The sequence below is a fragment of the Fistularia commersonii genome, chromosome 2 (genome assembly GCF_037954325.1).
Source record: "Fistularia commersonii isolate RoL2024-O1a breed Wild chromosome 2, RoL_Fcom_v1.0, whole genome shotgun sequence".
In the NCBI taxonomy this organism is placed as follows: domain Eukaryota; kingdom Metazoa; phylum Chordata; class Actinopteri; order Syngnathiformes; family Fistulariidae; genus Fistularia; species Fistularia commersonii.
The window spans coordinates 5,283,344-5,297,554 of record NC_141285.1 but is presented as its reverse complement, the minus strand read 5'-3'; the positions used below and the strand labels follow the sequence as shown (position 1 = coordinate 5,297,554).

Here is a 14,211-nt window from a genome sequence, read left to right as displayed (position 1 = left end):
TCATCCAGAGATATCAGTTCCCAATCAGAAAGTCAAAGTCGAATCAGCCTTCTCTGATGACTACTTATCATGGTTAACTACTGTTAGGCGCTTCTCTTACGTGGTATTTTTTTAAGTATTTGATGCATAATTTAACCGTGCAGAAAGTACTTCCACATGAAGGAGGTCAAAGATCAGCTGAGAACCAGAGTGCTAAACTAGGCATCCCCTGTGAAAACAAAATTTTCACACCAGGCTGGACTTTCCCATCACAAACAACAGACGAATTGCATCTTAAACTCAGGTGAAGCCCCCATATTCCATTTCCAGACACACAATATCTTTGCCCAAAGCGAAGATGTTTTCTTTTTATAAATTCCTCATCTGAATGCGCTAGACTGTTGATACGTAAGCAAATACTTTAGCATTTTGTACTTTCTTTTTTACTACATTTTACTGGCAGTCACACTTTCACTTCTAGGAGGTCATGGATGAGTTAAAAAACAGAACTGTGAACTGATTATCAATAGCCCATCTGTTAACACTTTCTTAATATGTGGGTTTTTTTTTAGGCTTAAATATACCTGCAAAAATCAGTTGTTTTATTCCCTTGTCTTTCTTCCTGGGTACCGCATGCTGTTGCATGCATTCTCAGCATGAGCATGTAAGACTGTAGACAGTTACCTTGTTGAACAGGTGACAGGTGTGGTAGCAGTGTGTCTGGACAGGAATCACAATCAAAACCGAGAAAAATAAACACATCAAACCGGGTGTCCCGTTCGCTTCACTGCTGACTGAATTACTACGGTTATTTTACAGGGAGATGAATGTGAATTGCTTGCTATTGCAGTCGAGAGGTGGGCTTTAGTCAGCTATTTGCCCAGAACAATGGGGAAAAAAAAAACTTCACAGCATCCCGTTCCCTTAAAATGTAGAATCTGCTAATCCTGGCCATTTGCTTTCAAAAATAAAATGGAAAATAATTTAGAATTTACAAAAGCAGATGCTTTTTTGTTAGATCTTATCAACAGCAACGTTATTTTTTTTAGATTTGCACTGACACCTCTGTTGGGGGCCAAAATCCAAAGGCTAGGAAAAAAACTAGATATAGGCCACCGGTTTACATGACAAAACGTGTGTGATTGTGTGTGTGTGTGTGTGTGTGTGTGTGTGTGTGTGTGTGTGTGTGTGTGGGTTTGTCTCTATAGACCGAAACAGGATAATGCGTAAATCAACAGACTGGACTTTCCCTGCACAGGACACTGAAAAGTCACATCTTAAATTCAGGCGAAGCTCAAGATTCTATTTCCAGCTACACAATACCTTTGCCCTAAGCACTATTGTCCATCCTTATTTTTTGTAAAATGTATCTGCAGAAAATTCCAGTTTTTGTTTTCTTTTTTGGGGTGGAGGGGTTTGTCTGGATAGTAGACACTCTATGCAAACACACACCCACACACTTGCTGTATGGCGAGCCATTAAACATCACTAAAAGTCAATATGCATTTTTTCTCTTTGTGAGTACAGAATAAAAAACGCAATACAGCTTGCCGTCCTTGGCAGCAGATTATTAGCTTCTCCTGTCATTTCTCTGGCCTTCTGTGTGTGTTACCCTGCTGCTGATGTTTTCTGCATACAGAGAGATGTTTACATCCACTAAGCCCATTCGATACCCTGTCGCAGTCCGATTCTCTCTGCACTGGAAGAGGAACCTTGGAGTTCAAATGCTGCACTTGAGTCCACTAACTTAATCTTATGTTGGGAATGAAAGACAGAGAGAGCAGCAAAAGATTAGTGATGGCAAGGTGCGTGTGTGAAATCTCTTTGTAGGCTCTGCGGGATCACAGACACACAAGCACACACTCACACACACACACACGCACATGCCAAAAATAATGTAATTGATTTGGTATCAATTTTCTGTCCTGGATTTGCATTAATGTCGTGAGGAGAAGGCCAAAAGAGAAAATAAAATAACAAAAAAAGAAAAAGAAATAGATGAGAACTGAATAAGAATGAGATTGAGATCTGACACCAAGCCAGGAAATCAATGAGTATTAAAAATGGACTAATATGCATTGTGGTGGGCACAAGCCAATGATGATAAGCTAATTGCTAATCACTAGATTATTGGTCACGATAGGGGGCTTCAAGCCACGATAACTCGTTGGCGAGATGACCATAATGATCAGGCGGAAACCAAATATCAGTGTGGCCGACGAAATGTATTTCAAGAAGTTCAGATTTCTCTTAATATGTGCCTTAATGAGATGATACTGATACAGCAACACAGATAATCAGCCAATAATATCAGTAGCCTATAACTGTGTTTTGGCTGCGTTTTAGTTTCCGCTCATTAACACACTTATCATCTGTGATTCTCCATAGAGGAAGGGATTAATGTCTTGACGCTTATTAAGAGAAATAAACTGGAACACTGGACAGATATGGTATTTATTGACTTTTATGAATAACTATAATAATATTAATAACGACCCACAAAAAAAGGTCTTATATATAATATCCAAGCAAAGAATTTTTCAATGAAAAATACTTGTGATTAATGGGGAAAAATGCTGTGAGAAATGACCTTTCACAAACACACACAAATGCACAAAGTACACACACCACACACACATACAAACAAAGGCACACGCTCACGCGCGCGCACACACACACACGGAGCCTTCTCTTTAGAGACATTAGCAATGCTGTTTCTGACTGAGGGGTGCCTCGGGGATTATAATCAGAATTTTCATCTCAGTCAGGGATTAATAGAATAAATGGGCAAGAGAAAGAGCTCAAACTGTGTGTGAGCATGTGTGTGTGTGCGTGTGTGTGTGTGTGTGTGTTTGGGCAGGCACGCTACTAATTTTGCTATGGTTGATCGGCATTTGCTTGTATAGCACTCTCTTTCCACATCTCACACCCACAGACACACATGCACACACACACACACTCACTTACGCACAGGTAATGTCTCAGCTCTCCACAGCCAGGACTCTTTGATATGTAAATAGCGGCGGTCCAGCACAAGTCTGGTGCTTTGTGTTGTTGTGAGCCTCGCAGCAGCTGGAGCAGCTCTGCTTCCCTCTGAACGTGGGTGCAGATACACATTTCACAACAACAAGCAATCACACATCCTATAGGCAGATCGTGCAGAAAAACATCATATAAACACAGGGAAGGAAGTATGATTTCTGTCCAGTACAAAAAAAAAAACAGATTTTTTTCATGCAAATACAATAATCGACCAAAACACACATTATAACATAGAAGAAAGGAAAAGAAAATAATACTTGTTCTGTCGCGCGGATATATATTACTTTTATGTCTGACTGGCTGAGGACAAGTCTTTGTTGAGACTCTTCTCCTCCTTGTTTTGTCATTATGAATTTTTTTTGGACAGCCATAATCACGGTTTGAAGTTCCAGCAGAAATTTTCTCTGACATTTATTTCACCGTGACAGTTTTGGGTCAATTGGGATGAAAGCAAGAGTCGAGAATGGAGAATACTGGGTTTATATCGGCCGGGGATGGATGCGTTTTGGGGGAATTCGCTTTTTTAAAAGAAAATGCATAAAAATATGCTGATGGAGATTTATAATATATGATCCTGAGCAGGTAATAAAGCCTGGTCTGACACAACAGACGAAAAAACTATGACGCTGTTTCCTCCACTGAGTGTACAGCTGTTCTTACCAAGAGGTTCCCACACACAACACCATTGAAGCAATCAGACGCCTGTATTATGATGTAAATCACTCTAATAACCCAGTTTAGTCAGTGAGTGTCTGTGAGAGAATGTTTGCTGAAATGTATAGTTCGCGCTTAGCAGGTTAGACAAAAAAAAAAAAAAAAAAAAACACACTCTTCTCACTCACACTTCATCCACCAAGCCAAGGATGATCAAAGGTCAAATCTACATCTGTCTGTCAATAATTTTCCTCATCTGTACTTCTTGTAAATGTTCATTGCGGGAGCTGAGATCAATTACAAGAGACGCGCTCTTCGGCTGCATTCTGTGATTATTTCCACACCAAGACGGAAAAACAAACGGGGAACATTTTGGATTCCTGAGAAGCGTTCAACGAGCAAAATGATAAAGTGTGTCCTTTTTTTTTTTTTTTTTTTTTTTTTTTGCTTCTGTGTCTCTGCTGCTCTGTTTCATCTTCAACCCCTTTTCTCTCTCCCTCTTTCCTTCCATCTTTCTCTCTCTCTGCAACAGCTAATTTAGTACAGGCAACCCGCCACTAAAAACTACTGCTAATTAAAATGCACAGGAAGGAAAAAATGCCACTGCAACAAATAATTAGTGGTGTTAAGATGCTTTAAATAAGCGACTTTCCCTCTATGAGCAAAACTGGCTTCTCCCTCATTCTACTTGCCTCTTGTTTTCTGGCACTGAGAAAAGGTGGATGGACACACACACACACACACACAGACACACATGCTTGAGGTAAAATGGTATGTTTTACCTATGGAGTTTGGTACAGAGGTAAACACAAGAGAGAGAGTGAGAGAGGAGGAAGAATGAAAGGGGGTGGAAGAGAGCCGGGCTGCATTTAGTTGGGTAAAATGTGGCAGTGGAAGAGGGGAAACCACACCGCATGGACACATCTGTTAGGGCCACATGAGAGAAAGACACACACACATACACACACACAGATTCAACAACACACATTTGTGTACCGAATCCCAACAAGAGGCTGCAGTTACTCCAAAGAATTTACATTGCGCACACACATTTTGCTCTTCAATCGGCCAGTGATGTACCATATGCACACACGCACAATTACACACATACACACACACACACCGCATAAGTTCACAATTTCCCTGTCCACAAAGTAATCCCCCTTCCCTATCCTACCCCCTGCCCAATTTCTCTTTGCACCTGGATACGGTCATCATGGCATAAAGTGTACACCATTCAATCATACACACTTTCTGCACAGGGTTTATGAGGTCAGTTACACTCTGTTACTGTGCTACACACAGACAAACAGTCTTCTTGATCGCGGAAAAACTAATTTCTACTCATACACACACACACACGCACGCACGCAGAAAGCTACATTTTAAATCAAAGTAGCGTGAAGTATTTATTCAGTGGAATAAAAAAAATCCTCGTTCTCAAACAACACCTTTGGAAATGAGAGGCATCCCCCCCCCCCCCCCAAAATCCTATGCTCTGCGTGTTTCATCACACGGAAGCACTAAAAAACATTTACTGTGTCACATAGCTGAACGACTCAAACAAGAATTAGAGCCCACCCGGGGCAAAAATACACAACCGCATACCCGGAAAAGCTGAGCACCAAATATATATCTGCTTTGAACAAGAGTTTTTGAAAGCTGACTGTTTATTGTCCACTTTTTAACTCTCTACTCTAACACACATAGATAATCTGACCACCGCTGCACGATAGGAGCTGCTGAGACAACAATTGTGGTAGGAGCCCAAAACAGGAATGATGCATTTTGGGAAGTGTGAGAGCGGTTACCTGGGAGGGGCTCCTGTTTGGGGCATATCCCTCGTGGTGACGAGAACCGATCGTCGTCGTCGTCTGCCAGCGTGGCCTGAATGCCCACTTCCACGGGCCTTCGGCTGCGCAGGGAGCACAAAGCGGGTGAAGGTGTGAGGGCCAAGCCCGGGGAGGGCGAAGGGGGCTTGTCCAGCCCTCGGCCCACGGCCAGGCAGGGCGGCCCGTGGCATCGCTTCCTCTTGTGCTCGATGAAGAGCAGGATGTCCGCCAGGGGGAAGGTGGCCTGGCACTGGCCACAGGTCAGCAGATCCTGCTCCAGCGAAGAGTGGGTGTCATGACCCAGCCGGACAAGCCGGCCCACAGCTGAGCCTGGGTGGTGCCCATTGAGGCTGCTGCTCTCCTCCGATTGCTCCGAGCAGCGCTCCGACAGCTCTTCCGATGAGACTATAGCCGAGGCGAGGGGCTCAGCTGCTGGAAAGGCAGAAAAGGGGGAACACAGGGTACGAGAGAGAAAAAGAGAGAGTTGGGAGAGGAGAAGGAAATTAGAAGCTGATGTTTATTCGGAGCGGAGCAGCAAGTTTTTAGCTTTTTTTTTTTTCTCTCTCCTGTTTTTCGCACTGATGCAAGTAGGAATTGAGGATACGCGAAAAAATATAGAAGACGTCTTCCTCTGACATGGAGGGTTCGAGTGGAAATGCTAGACTCTAGCCTGGCTTCTAGACAATAACTGGGTGAGAAAATGTGCCTTGTAATGATAGAAAAAGCATGTAATGCAGGGGAAATAATTACAATGCAAAGTGATCTGGATCACACATCAGAGACACAAAATGGTGGGGAAATAATAGCTGCTGAGCTGAAATCAGATTCCTTAAAGACAACACTGTTTTTCAGCCAATGACAGGGAAAGCTCGGAGGCTGATGCTTAAATACAGCACAGAACGAAAGAATAATATGAGGATGACTTGTCTAACCTTGTTTGTACAGGCTTTGATCCTGTAATCAGCAGAAGGAAAAACTGTCACAAACATGTCCAACATGTGCGCTGGGAAAGGAGAAGAGAGCAGAGAAAGGGAAAGGCAGACGGCGGAGAGTATGTGTGCGCTGGGTAGAAGGAAAACTCTTGGCCTACATTAAATGTGTCTTACTTATAGTTCTTAGATACCGGCCACTTGTACGGCAAGAAATCATCCTAAAATGAGACATTCAGCGTGATTCCTCACCCCTTCAAGGCCAGATTAACTCCAGACTACTTTTTAAGAAGCCTTTTGTTAAAGCCAGACCATTTCGTGGTGCATGTGTGTGTGTGTATGTGTGCGTGTGTGTGTGCGCGCACGTGTCTGTGTGTAGGGGGGGGTTGGAGGGGTGAACAGAGAGGGCAGCTGAATTAAAGTAGCAACACAGGAGAGGATAATTCACTGTCCCTCTTTTTAAAGAAAATCTTTCAGTCCAAGGTGAAGAGTCTGACTCTGCGCTAGTCGCCTAATGCATGTTGACCTTCTTTACTCAGCTGCCCAATTTTACATTTTAATGAACTTAAAACCACTGAGAATCAAAAAATAGATTCTAATTTTCACCGTCTGGGTGATTGGTACAGATTTTGTCTGATAAAATGGTTGGAGTGTGTGTGTGTGTGTGTGTGTGTGTGTGTGTATGTGCGTGGGTGTGTGTGCGCACGGGCGTAGAGAAGGCTGAATGTGCACCACATCCCCTCCAGGAAATATCATTTGAACGTTGCAGTCCTGCATGACATCTGCGCGCAAACTGGGACGTGGAGGTAACACGATAAATTCCCCCCGATCCCAGTATCTCTTTTTTCCACACCCTACCCCCTCTTTGATTGTACTTTACGGTCAACACAATGACATGGTAATTACACAATAGCGACAAAGGAGGATGGGTGCATTAACAGATAAAAAAATATATATTCAATTGTAATGAAAGCTACCCCTCACCTCTAAGAGTGGCTATCAGGGGGATGGAAAACATTTAGCCAGACTTAATGGCATATGTATCTGTTCAGTTTCAATAAATTTCAATTGCCATATTTAATTTTTTCAATTTTTTTTTTGTCTTCTTCTAGACCAGCGCAGGTAGGTTTGGAGCAGAGAGGAGTGAATAATATCCAAGCAATTCTATGAATGTGAAAAAAAAAACACACACACACACACAAAACATAAAGCCTGTGATCAGATGAGACACTTTGAGATTAAACTTTCAGGAGTTGAACAGTAAATTGGCCAAACTAAAACAAAGTGCATGTGACCGTGCTGAATGGAGTACTTTAAATGTGGTAGTACTGAAGGAGGGGTAACATGGGAATCATTGAGCAGGGTCAAAGCATTGAACACCACTCAGCTTGAAAAGCGAGCCATGCACGTTAAATCCAGCCTGATCATGTTGTGAAAGAGCAGAGATTAAACGTGATGTAAGTAATAGCGTTGAATAATACAAAAATAAAAATAAAAAAAAATAAATAAATAGGGCGGCTTCTAAAAAGGAAGAAATAATCCAGGGTTGTTGTTTGCTGGAGAGTGACAGAGTGATAATAAATCCGAATGCAAAATGAAATGAACATTTTTTTTTTGTCTGACTGTGCCTGGGCATACATTTGTGTTAGTGTGTGTGAGAGTGTGTGTTTAGAGGGGGGATGAGGTCTGCAGACATATTACAGTGTTGCTGCATATGCTGATAGCTGCCTGTACGTATGTGTGTGTGTGTGTGTGTATATGTGTGTAGAAAAAAAATCAGAAGCACAAAAAGGGGGTAGAGAGGGGGGTGGGATAGTGTTAAGAAGAGGTGATGAAGAGGAATTGTAGATTTTGGTCGTGGGTGGGGATCCTACCCCCCGTGCCCCCCGTCCCCCATGCCTCTCCCGCTCTCCCTTTTATTCTAAACAGATCGCCAAAAAAAGTACCCCGTGTCGATGTAGTGCGTCGCTCGTGAAACCGATCCGGTTGAGGGCTGGATTTTTCTGATCGTGCTCTGCCTCCTAGCGACGGCACATGGCCATAGTGACTGTCACCCCAACCGGGAGCCCTACACGCACGGACGCGTACCCCTCAGCGCACACTGTCTCTGAAATAAATAAACAGCTGCAAAGGCGGCCAGTGGAGTAAAACGTTGTATGCGTAAAAGACGCACAAAAAGCGTTTGGTTTTCTTTGTCGCGTGTGTGTGTGTGTGTGTGTGTGTGTGTGTGTGTGTGTGTGTGTGTGTGTGTGTGTGTGTGTGTGTGTGTGTGTGTGTGTGTGTGTGTGTCTTTCTGGGCCACTTGGAGTTGCCGGCTGAAATGTCGCGAGGTGCCAGAGAGCGTGTGCGGATACACATGGTGCCGGTCAGTCAGAACCGCGGTTTCAAAAAAACACATTTTCCACCTCGCGTTGACGCTTTTACGTCGCTTGTCGGAAGAAAAACGCACGCCGCGGCTGATCAATAAAAGAAAAACGACATGCGTAAAAGAAAAAAGAGAAGATCTCCGGACTTTTGCAAAACAGTGTTCAAATCTCCGAGTTTTTTTTTTCTCCCTTGGCACGACTGTTGAAAACACAATCTCAGTTTGAAATCAAATGCATAAGATGTTTTTGTTTATTTTATTTTCTTAGTTTGGATAGCACAGGCACGGGGCAAAAGTATATCAACGGTGCGTTTGAGGAGCAGCGGTCTGGTCTACGATGGATATCAATAAAGTGCATTAACATGAACGGGATGAGGATATTAAAAGTGCGTAAAACAGAAATCGATTTGTTTAGACGCGACTGCCAGGTTGCTGCAAGAACGAGGCAGTTGTAAACAGTCGGATATGATTAGTTAAAACAAAATGAAAAGTAATCCATCTCCAAGTTTTAGTTTTTATTCTGAAAGATAATTTAAAAAAAAATGACTGGGAGATGGAGGGAGAAGATGAAAGTTGCCCACAGAACTATCAAAAAAAAAAAAAAAAAAAAAAAGCGATATTCCGTGGGGCTGATCTCTCCGGCGGACAGGACGCGCTCTGGTGCGGGAGCTCAGTGCGTTTCCACTGACCGGAGTGATCGTGCGGGGCACCGGACCCGAAGCGAATACACGTTTTCTCGTCGTCTAACGCCCCCTCCCCCCACCACCACCACTCATCTCCCTCCCTCTTTTCGGACAGAAGAAAAAAAACAGGGTACACGCCGGCACTCAAAACTTTCTTTTTGTCTCTTTTCGGGCTCCGGACGGCTTTTTTTTTGAACGCACGCAGGCGTCGCACTTTTCCGGTCACGCCGTTTAAGTCCAGTTGACCGCGGGTCCGAAAGGTGCTTCCGATGTCCAAGGGGCTCCGGTTCCGCTGTCCTCCCACCCGTCCCACCCCCTTTTTTCAAAGAGAGACCCATAAATGAACATTTTTCCCGTTTTCTCATCTCTACTTACGCGAAAAATCCCGTTTGCTTAAATGCTGGGGTTTGCCTTGCTTGCGGCGAGACATGGTAGCTGGCGGCGGCGGCGGCGGCGGCGGCGTTCAGCGCGGATCACATCGGGAAGAGCTGGGGTTAAAGAGGAGACTCCGGTGGGGTAAAAGAATATCTTCATCCAATGCCTTTGTCATCCACAAACAAATTAAAAAAAAAAAAGACCAAAAAATAATTAAAAAAAAACAAAAACAAATTAGAAATAATACAAAGATGGCGCGGATGCGAAGATGGATCTCGGGATCGCCGTCATGGCTTTTTTGAGAAAGGAGAGCAGAAGAGGAAAAAAGAGAGAGAGTGTGTGTGAGAGAGAGAGAGGTGGATGGAGAGAGAGAGGGGAGAGAGATGGAAAAAATGGCAAAAGCCCCCCTCCCCTCAACCCCCCCCCCCCAACGCCACCCCTCCCCTCAACCCCCCACCCCCACCCCCACCCCCCACCACCCCCCACCCCTCTGTACTGTGCAAGTTCAAGTGCACGGACGTGACGTTCCCGGCGAACTTGAACGTCAGGCGATGGACGGACACCCGACATACAAAAACATGGGCTGGGCCGAGGCACCCGAGTGGGAGTGGGAGTGGGAGGAGGGACGGGCCGGGACGCGCAGGAACAACACCAATGGACGTTCATTATAGAGGGAGAGAGAAAGAGGGGAGGAGGATGAGGAGGGGGAGGAGGAGGGCTGGACATGAGAAATAGACCCGGGTGGAAGCCAATGGACACAGGGATCGGGGGGCCGGACGAGAGACTCTACGAGGAAAGGAGGAGTGTGTGTGTGCGTGTGTGTGTGTGCGCGGGAGTGAGTAAGAGAGAGAGAGAGAGAGAGAGAGAGAGAGAGAGAGGAGAGATGTCTAATGAAAGCAATATGCAGAGAGAGAGAGAGGGGGGGTGGACGCAAAACAGGGCAAGGGAAGCCGCGGACAGGAGCTCACCGAAGGGGGGCGGATATAATACCGCTGCACATTCCGTTTGCGTGCGCGCCTCCGTGCGTGTGCGTGTCCACTCTTGCGACGCTCGTCACAAGACAAGATCACAAACGTACGCGCGCGTCCCCAGCCCCAGCCCGCCCACCCGTTCCGAGCCATGTGCGCGGCGCGCAGTGGCCATGAGGTAGACGACACGGTTAGAGCCACGCCGAACTCTCCGGTAACGGCGGACCGGGGTGTTTTTTTTTTGTTGTTGTTGTTTTGTTTGAGGCAATCAGCCGCGTCCGGTTTTCTGTTATGTCAAACACCGGGATTTCACGCAGTACATGAGGGGGAGGCGAAGGGGTTTGAAAAAAAGGAACGCAACTCGACATTCGTCCGGTCGCGTTTCCCGGTCATGCCTTAATCTCAGAGTGGATTATGAGGATAATCCCTATAAGGGGCGAGCACTGATAGTTTATTCAGTCACTACATATTAAAAATAATTAAATGAAATATTCTGAGAAAGCATTACTTATTTCCGATTTAAACATATTAAAGGGGAAAACTTTTTTTGGAAGATTAAAAGTGTTTATTGCCATGTGCACAATAGGGTAATTTTATTGTTGGAAACTGGTGCTTTATGGTGTACCTGTGTGTGTGTGTGTGTGTGTTAGGGGATAGTGACGGTGTGAACGAAGCGCTGCATGGTCGGGGGTCCCGCTCTCTGTGGCCGTGGGTCCCCGTCAAATAAGAACTGCAGACCGAGCAAGAAAAGCAGAAGAAGCAGTAGAAGTGCGGAGCGGGCCCAGAAGCGACCGCGCGTAATAACTTTCAGATGTGCCTCAGGTTCGAGCTGTGCACGCGGAAGGGGGGAGCGAGGGGGAGGCGAGGGGGGGGGGGGGGAGTGAGAAGGAGGAGGATGAAGAGGAGGAAGACGAGGAGGAGGGGGGAGAGATTGTAAATACTCTTGTAATAAAGGGGGTTTGGTAATATAAAGACGCGGGGCTTAAAACCGGCGAACGCGGTGCGCGGCGCGATCAAAACGCCGGCGGAGGAGAGATGGGAGAGAACCGGGGGAATAAGGAGGAGGAGGAGGAGGAGGAGGATGGGATTTTTGCGAGAGGAGAGTGACGACTTCGGAGCGGCAGCGGCGATGACACGGGAGAAGTGAGCCCGGCTGCAGGCGGCGGCGGAGACTCCGGTGGCGCCTGACAGACTTGGAGATACGCTCACTGACCGGAGAGGACGCGCACTTAATAGCGGGGGGGGCAACTCAGGAGGAGGAGGAGGAGGAGAGGTTGATGGGAGAGAGAGAGAGAAAGGGAGAGGGAGAGAGAGAGAGAGAGAGAGGGAGAGAGAGAGAGAGAGGGGAGCCGGAGGAGGAGGAGGAGGTTCAACGTCAAGGGGGGAAAAATGCAGGACCAGTGAGTGAAATATTTTGCAGGTTGCTACTTGCTGCATGGCTTTACAGGAGGAGTCGCCGCTGGTGTGTGTGTGTGTGTGTAATGTGTGTGTGTCAGTGTCTGTGCATGTGTGTGCGTGCGCGAGAGCTCGGGTGACGATTATCCCCGGTCGTGGCCGTGCGTTCAAGTTGAGGCAGGTCGCGTGGTGGATTCCGGCTCATGGTCAGAAACATTATCTCCAAATGATCTGACAGCTTCGGCGCGCCGGTGGTTTCGATGCACTAATTGAATTTATTCATTCATTCATTGTGTTTTAAACTATAAATCCTATGCACGGTGGGTCTAAATTTTTAACTTATCTTTATCATAATTAGGATCCTCAAAATAAACCGGAAACAATTACGCGCAAGTGGTTTAGATAAAATACATTATTATTGTTTTTTTTTTGTTGTTGTTTTTTGGAAGATAAACATATCGGGACGGTTAATATATTCAGTTTTTACTGGGAGGGTGTGTTTAGTTGCCATTAAGTAGAGGATTTAAGCCTTTTTCTTTCAACTTCCACTACACCTGTCGTGTGTCACACGGGCACTTCCGCTCGTCATTATAAAGAGGCGTCGGTTTTTATTCAAAATGACAAAGATTCTTACATGAAATTAAGAAACAAAATTATAAAAAAAAAATAACAGTCAGGCGCGCCTCTATTTTGTTATATTCATGGCGGTAAATGTATATTTTATTATCTTTTTTTCGGGTGTCCCAGGTGGCCTCTACAAAGAGGCACCGACCCATGCAACGAGGTGTTTGTCCTAACATTCATATGCGTTATTAATCTATTATTTCAGGTGTTCAGAGCCTTTTTTTCCAGCTCTCGCGTTCTTTGGCTGATCCAAACGCGGTGTTGCGCGTCTTTATGACGGAGGGTGACCGAACATCCCCGGTGAACTTCCACTACTGACTTTGAAAGAGTCCGTTCTTTACAAATTGGCACCAACTAGGATTATAAGGGTGGGTGTGTGTGTGGGGGGGGGGGGGGGTGTTTTACACCTTGCACACACGTACGCGCGCACGCACACACCGAGAACACTAACCTTGACCTCTCTCTCCACCCCGCTCCATCTCTTGCCCACAAAGGTTTTTTTTTTTCTTTTTAATCTGTTCTCCTCCTCCCTCCTCCCGTTTGACCGTATGCAAGCAGATACACAAGCATGCACATTGATGAAAGTCCGCAGAGCTGCTGGCCGCAGGGTCTCTGCGCGTAAAAAATAAAAAAAAAAAAAAACGGCTGAGCGTCCCCGCCCCGTTCCAGGTCGTTCTTGCTTCGCTTAAACGCCACGGAGGCGCAGCAGAAACGGGCACAACCGTGTGCGCGTTTTCGTATGGATGTGGCTCTTTTATTATAATTCCAAATGTCACCGCTTATTTTGAAGTTGAGGGGAGGGGAGGATGTTAACCCTAACCCCTATACAGATGTAGATATATATATTTTTAAATGGTGTCGTGTAATTCCTGGCTCTTACAAAGGCCACATTCTGATACCGGTAACTTTCCCGTTCAAGGACGTTTATTTACCGTTAAGGCAGAAACGCACCGAGCGGATGGCGCACAGTGACGGCGGCTCGTAAAAATGAAGAGAGTTGAGGGGGTTGGGTGGGTGGGGAGGTTTGCAAAAGAGCGTGAAAATAGCGGAGAGACCCACTGGGCATCGGATCGGACCGGCGACGGTCACATGCGTTCCTTCTCTCGGCACGCACGATGGCTCCAGGGAAATTGAGTGACTGGGGGGCCGCATTTCAATATATGGAAATTACTTGGGGGCGGGGGTCTCCTGACATAAATCAGCTCCACAAAACCCAAACTAACACTCCCTTACCCCAAGCCGGCCTCTCCGTGATCCTCTTCATACCTCCACCTACCCATCTCTCTGTCTCACCCTCTCTCACTCTTATTCTTTTCACTCAGTCGGCGCAGATTTGTTTTCTCCCGAGCCGCTGGTGCATAAAAA

At 45.8% G+C, this 14,211-nt stretch overlaps 1 protein-coding gene across 2 annotated transcripts in view; it reads right to left on the bottom strand.

Annotated features, from left to right (window-relative positions):
* bcl11aa (BCL11 transcription factor A a) overlaps positions 1-10,315 on the bottom strand; it is a 54,408-nt gene extending 44,093 nt beyond the window's left edge. Inside the window, exons 1-2 of one of the 2 annotated variants that reach the window (XM_086165145.1) lie at positions 9,860-10,315; positions 5,487-5,939 (exon numbers count right to left, since the gene is read on the bottom strand). In XM_086165145.1, the coding sequence (XP_086021271.1) occupies positions 5,487-5,939; positions 9,860-9,914 (508 nt within the window). In that variant the 5' untranslated portion in view covers positions 9,915-10,315. The remainder of the gene's footprint in view (positions 1-5,486; positions 5,940-9,859) is intronic. The other variant, XM_086165146.1, reaches the window with a different exon arrangement.
* Positions 10,316-14,211: the final 3,896 nt, after the last annotated feature.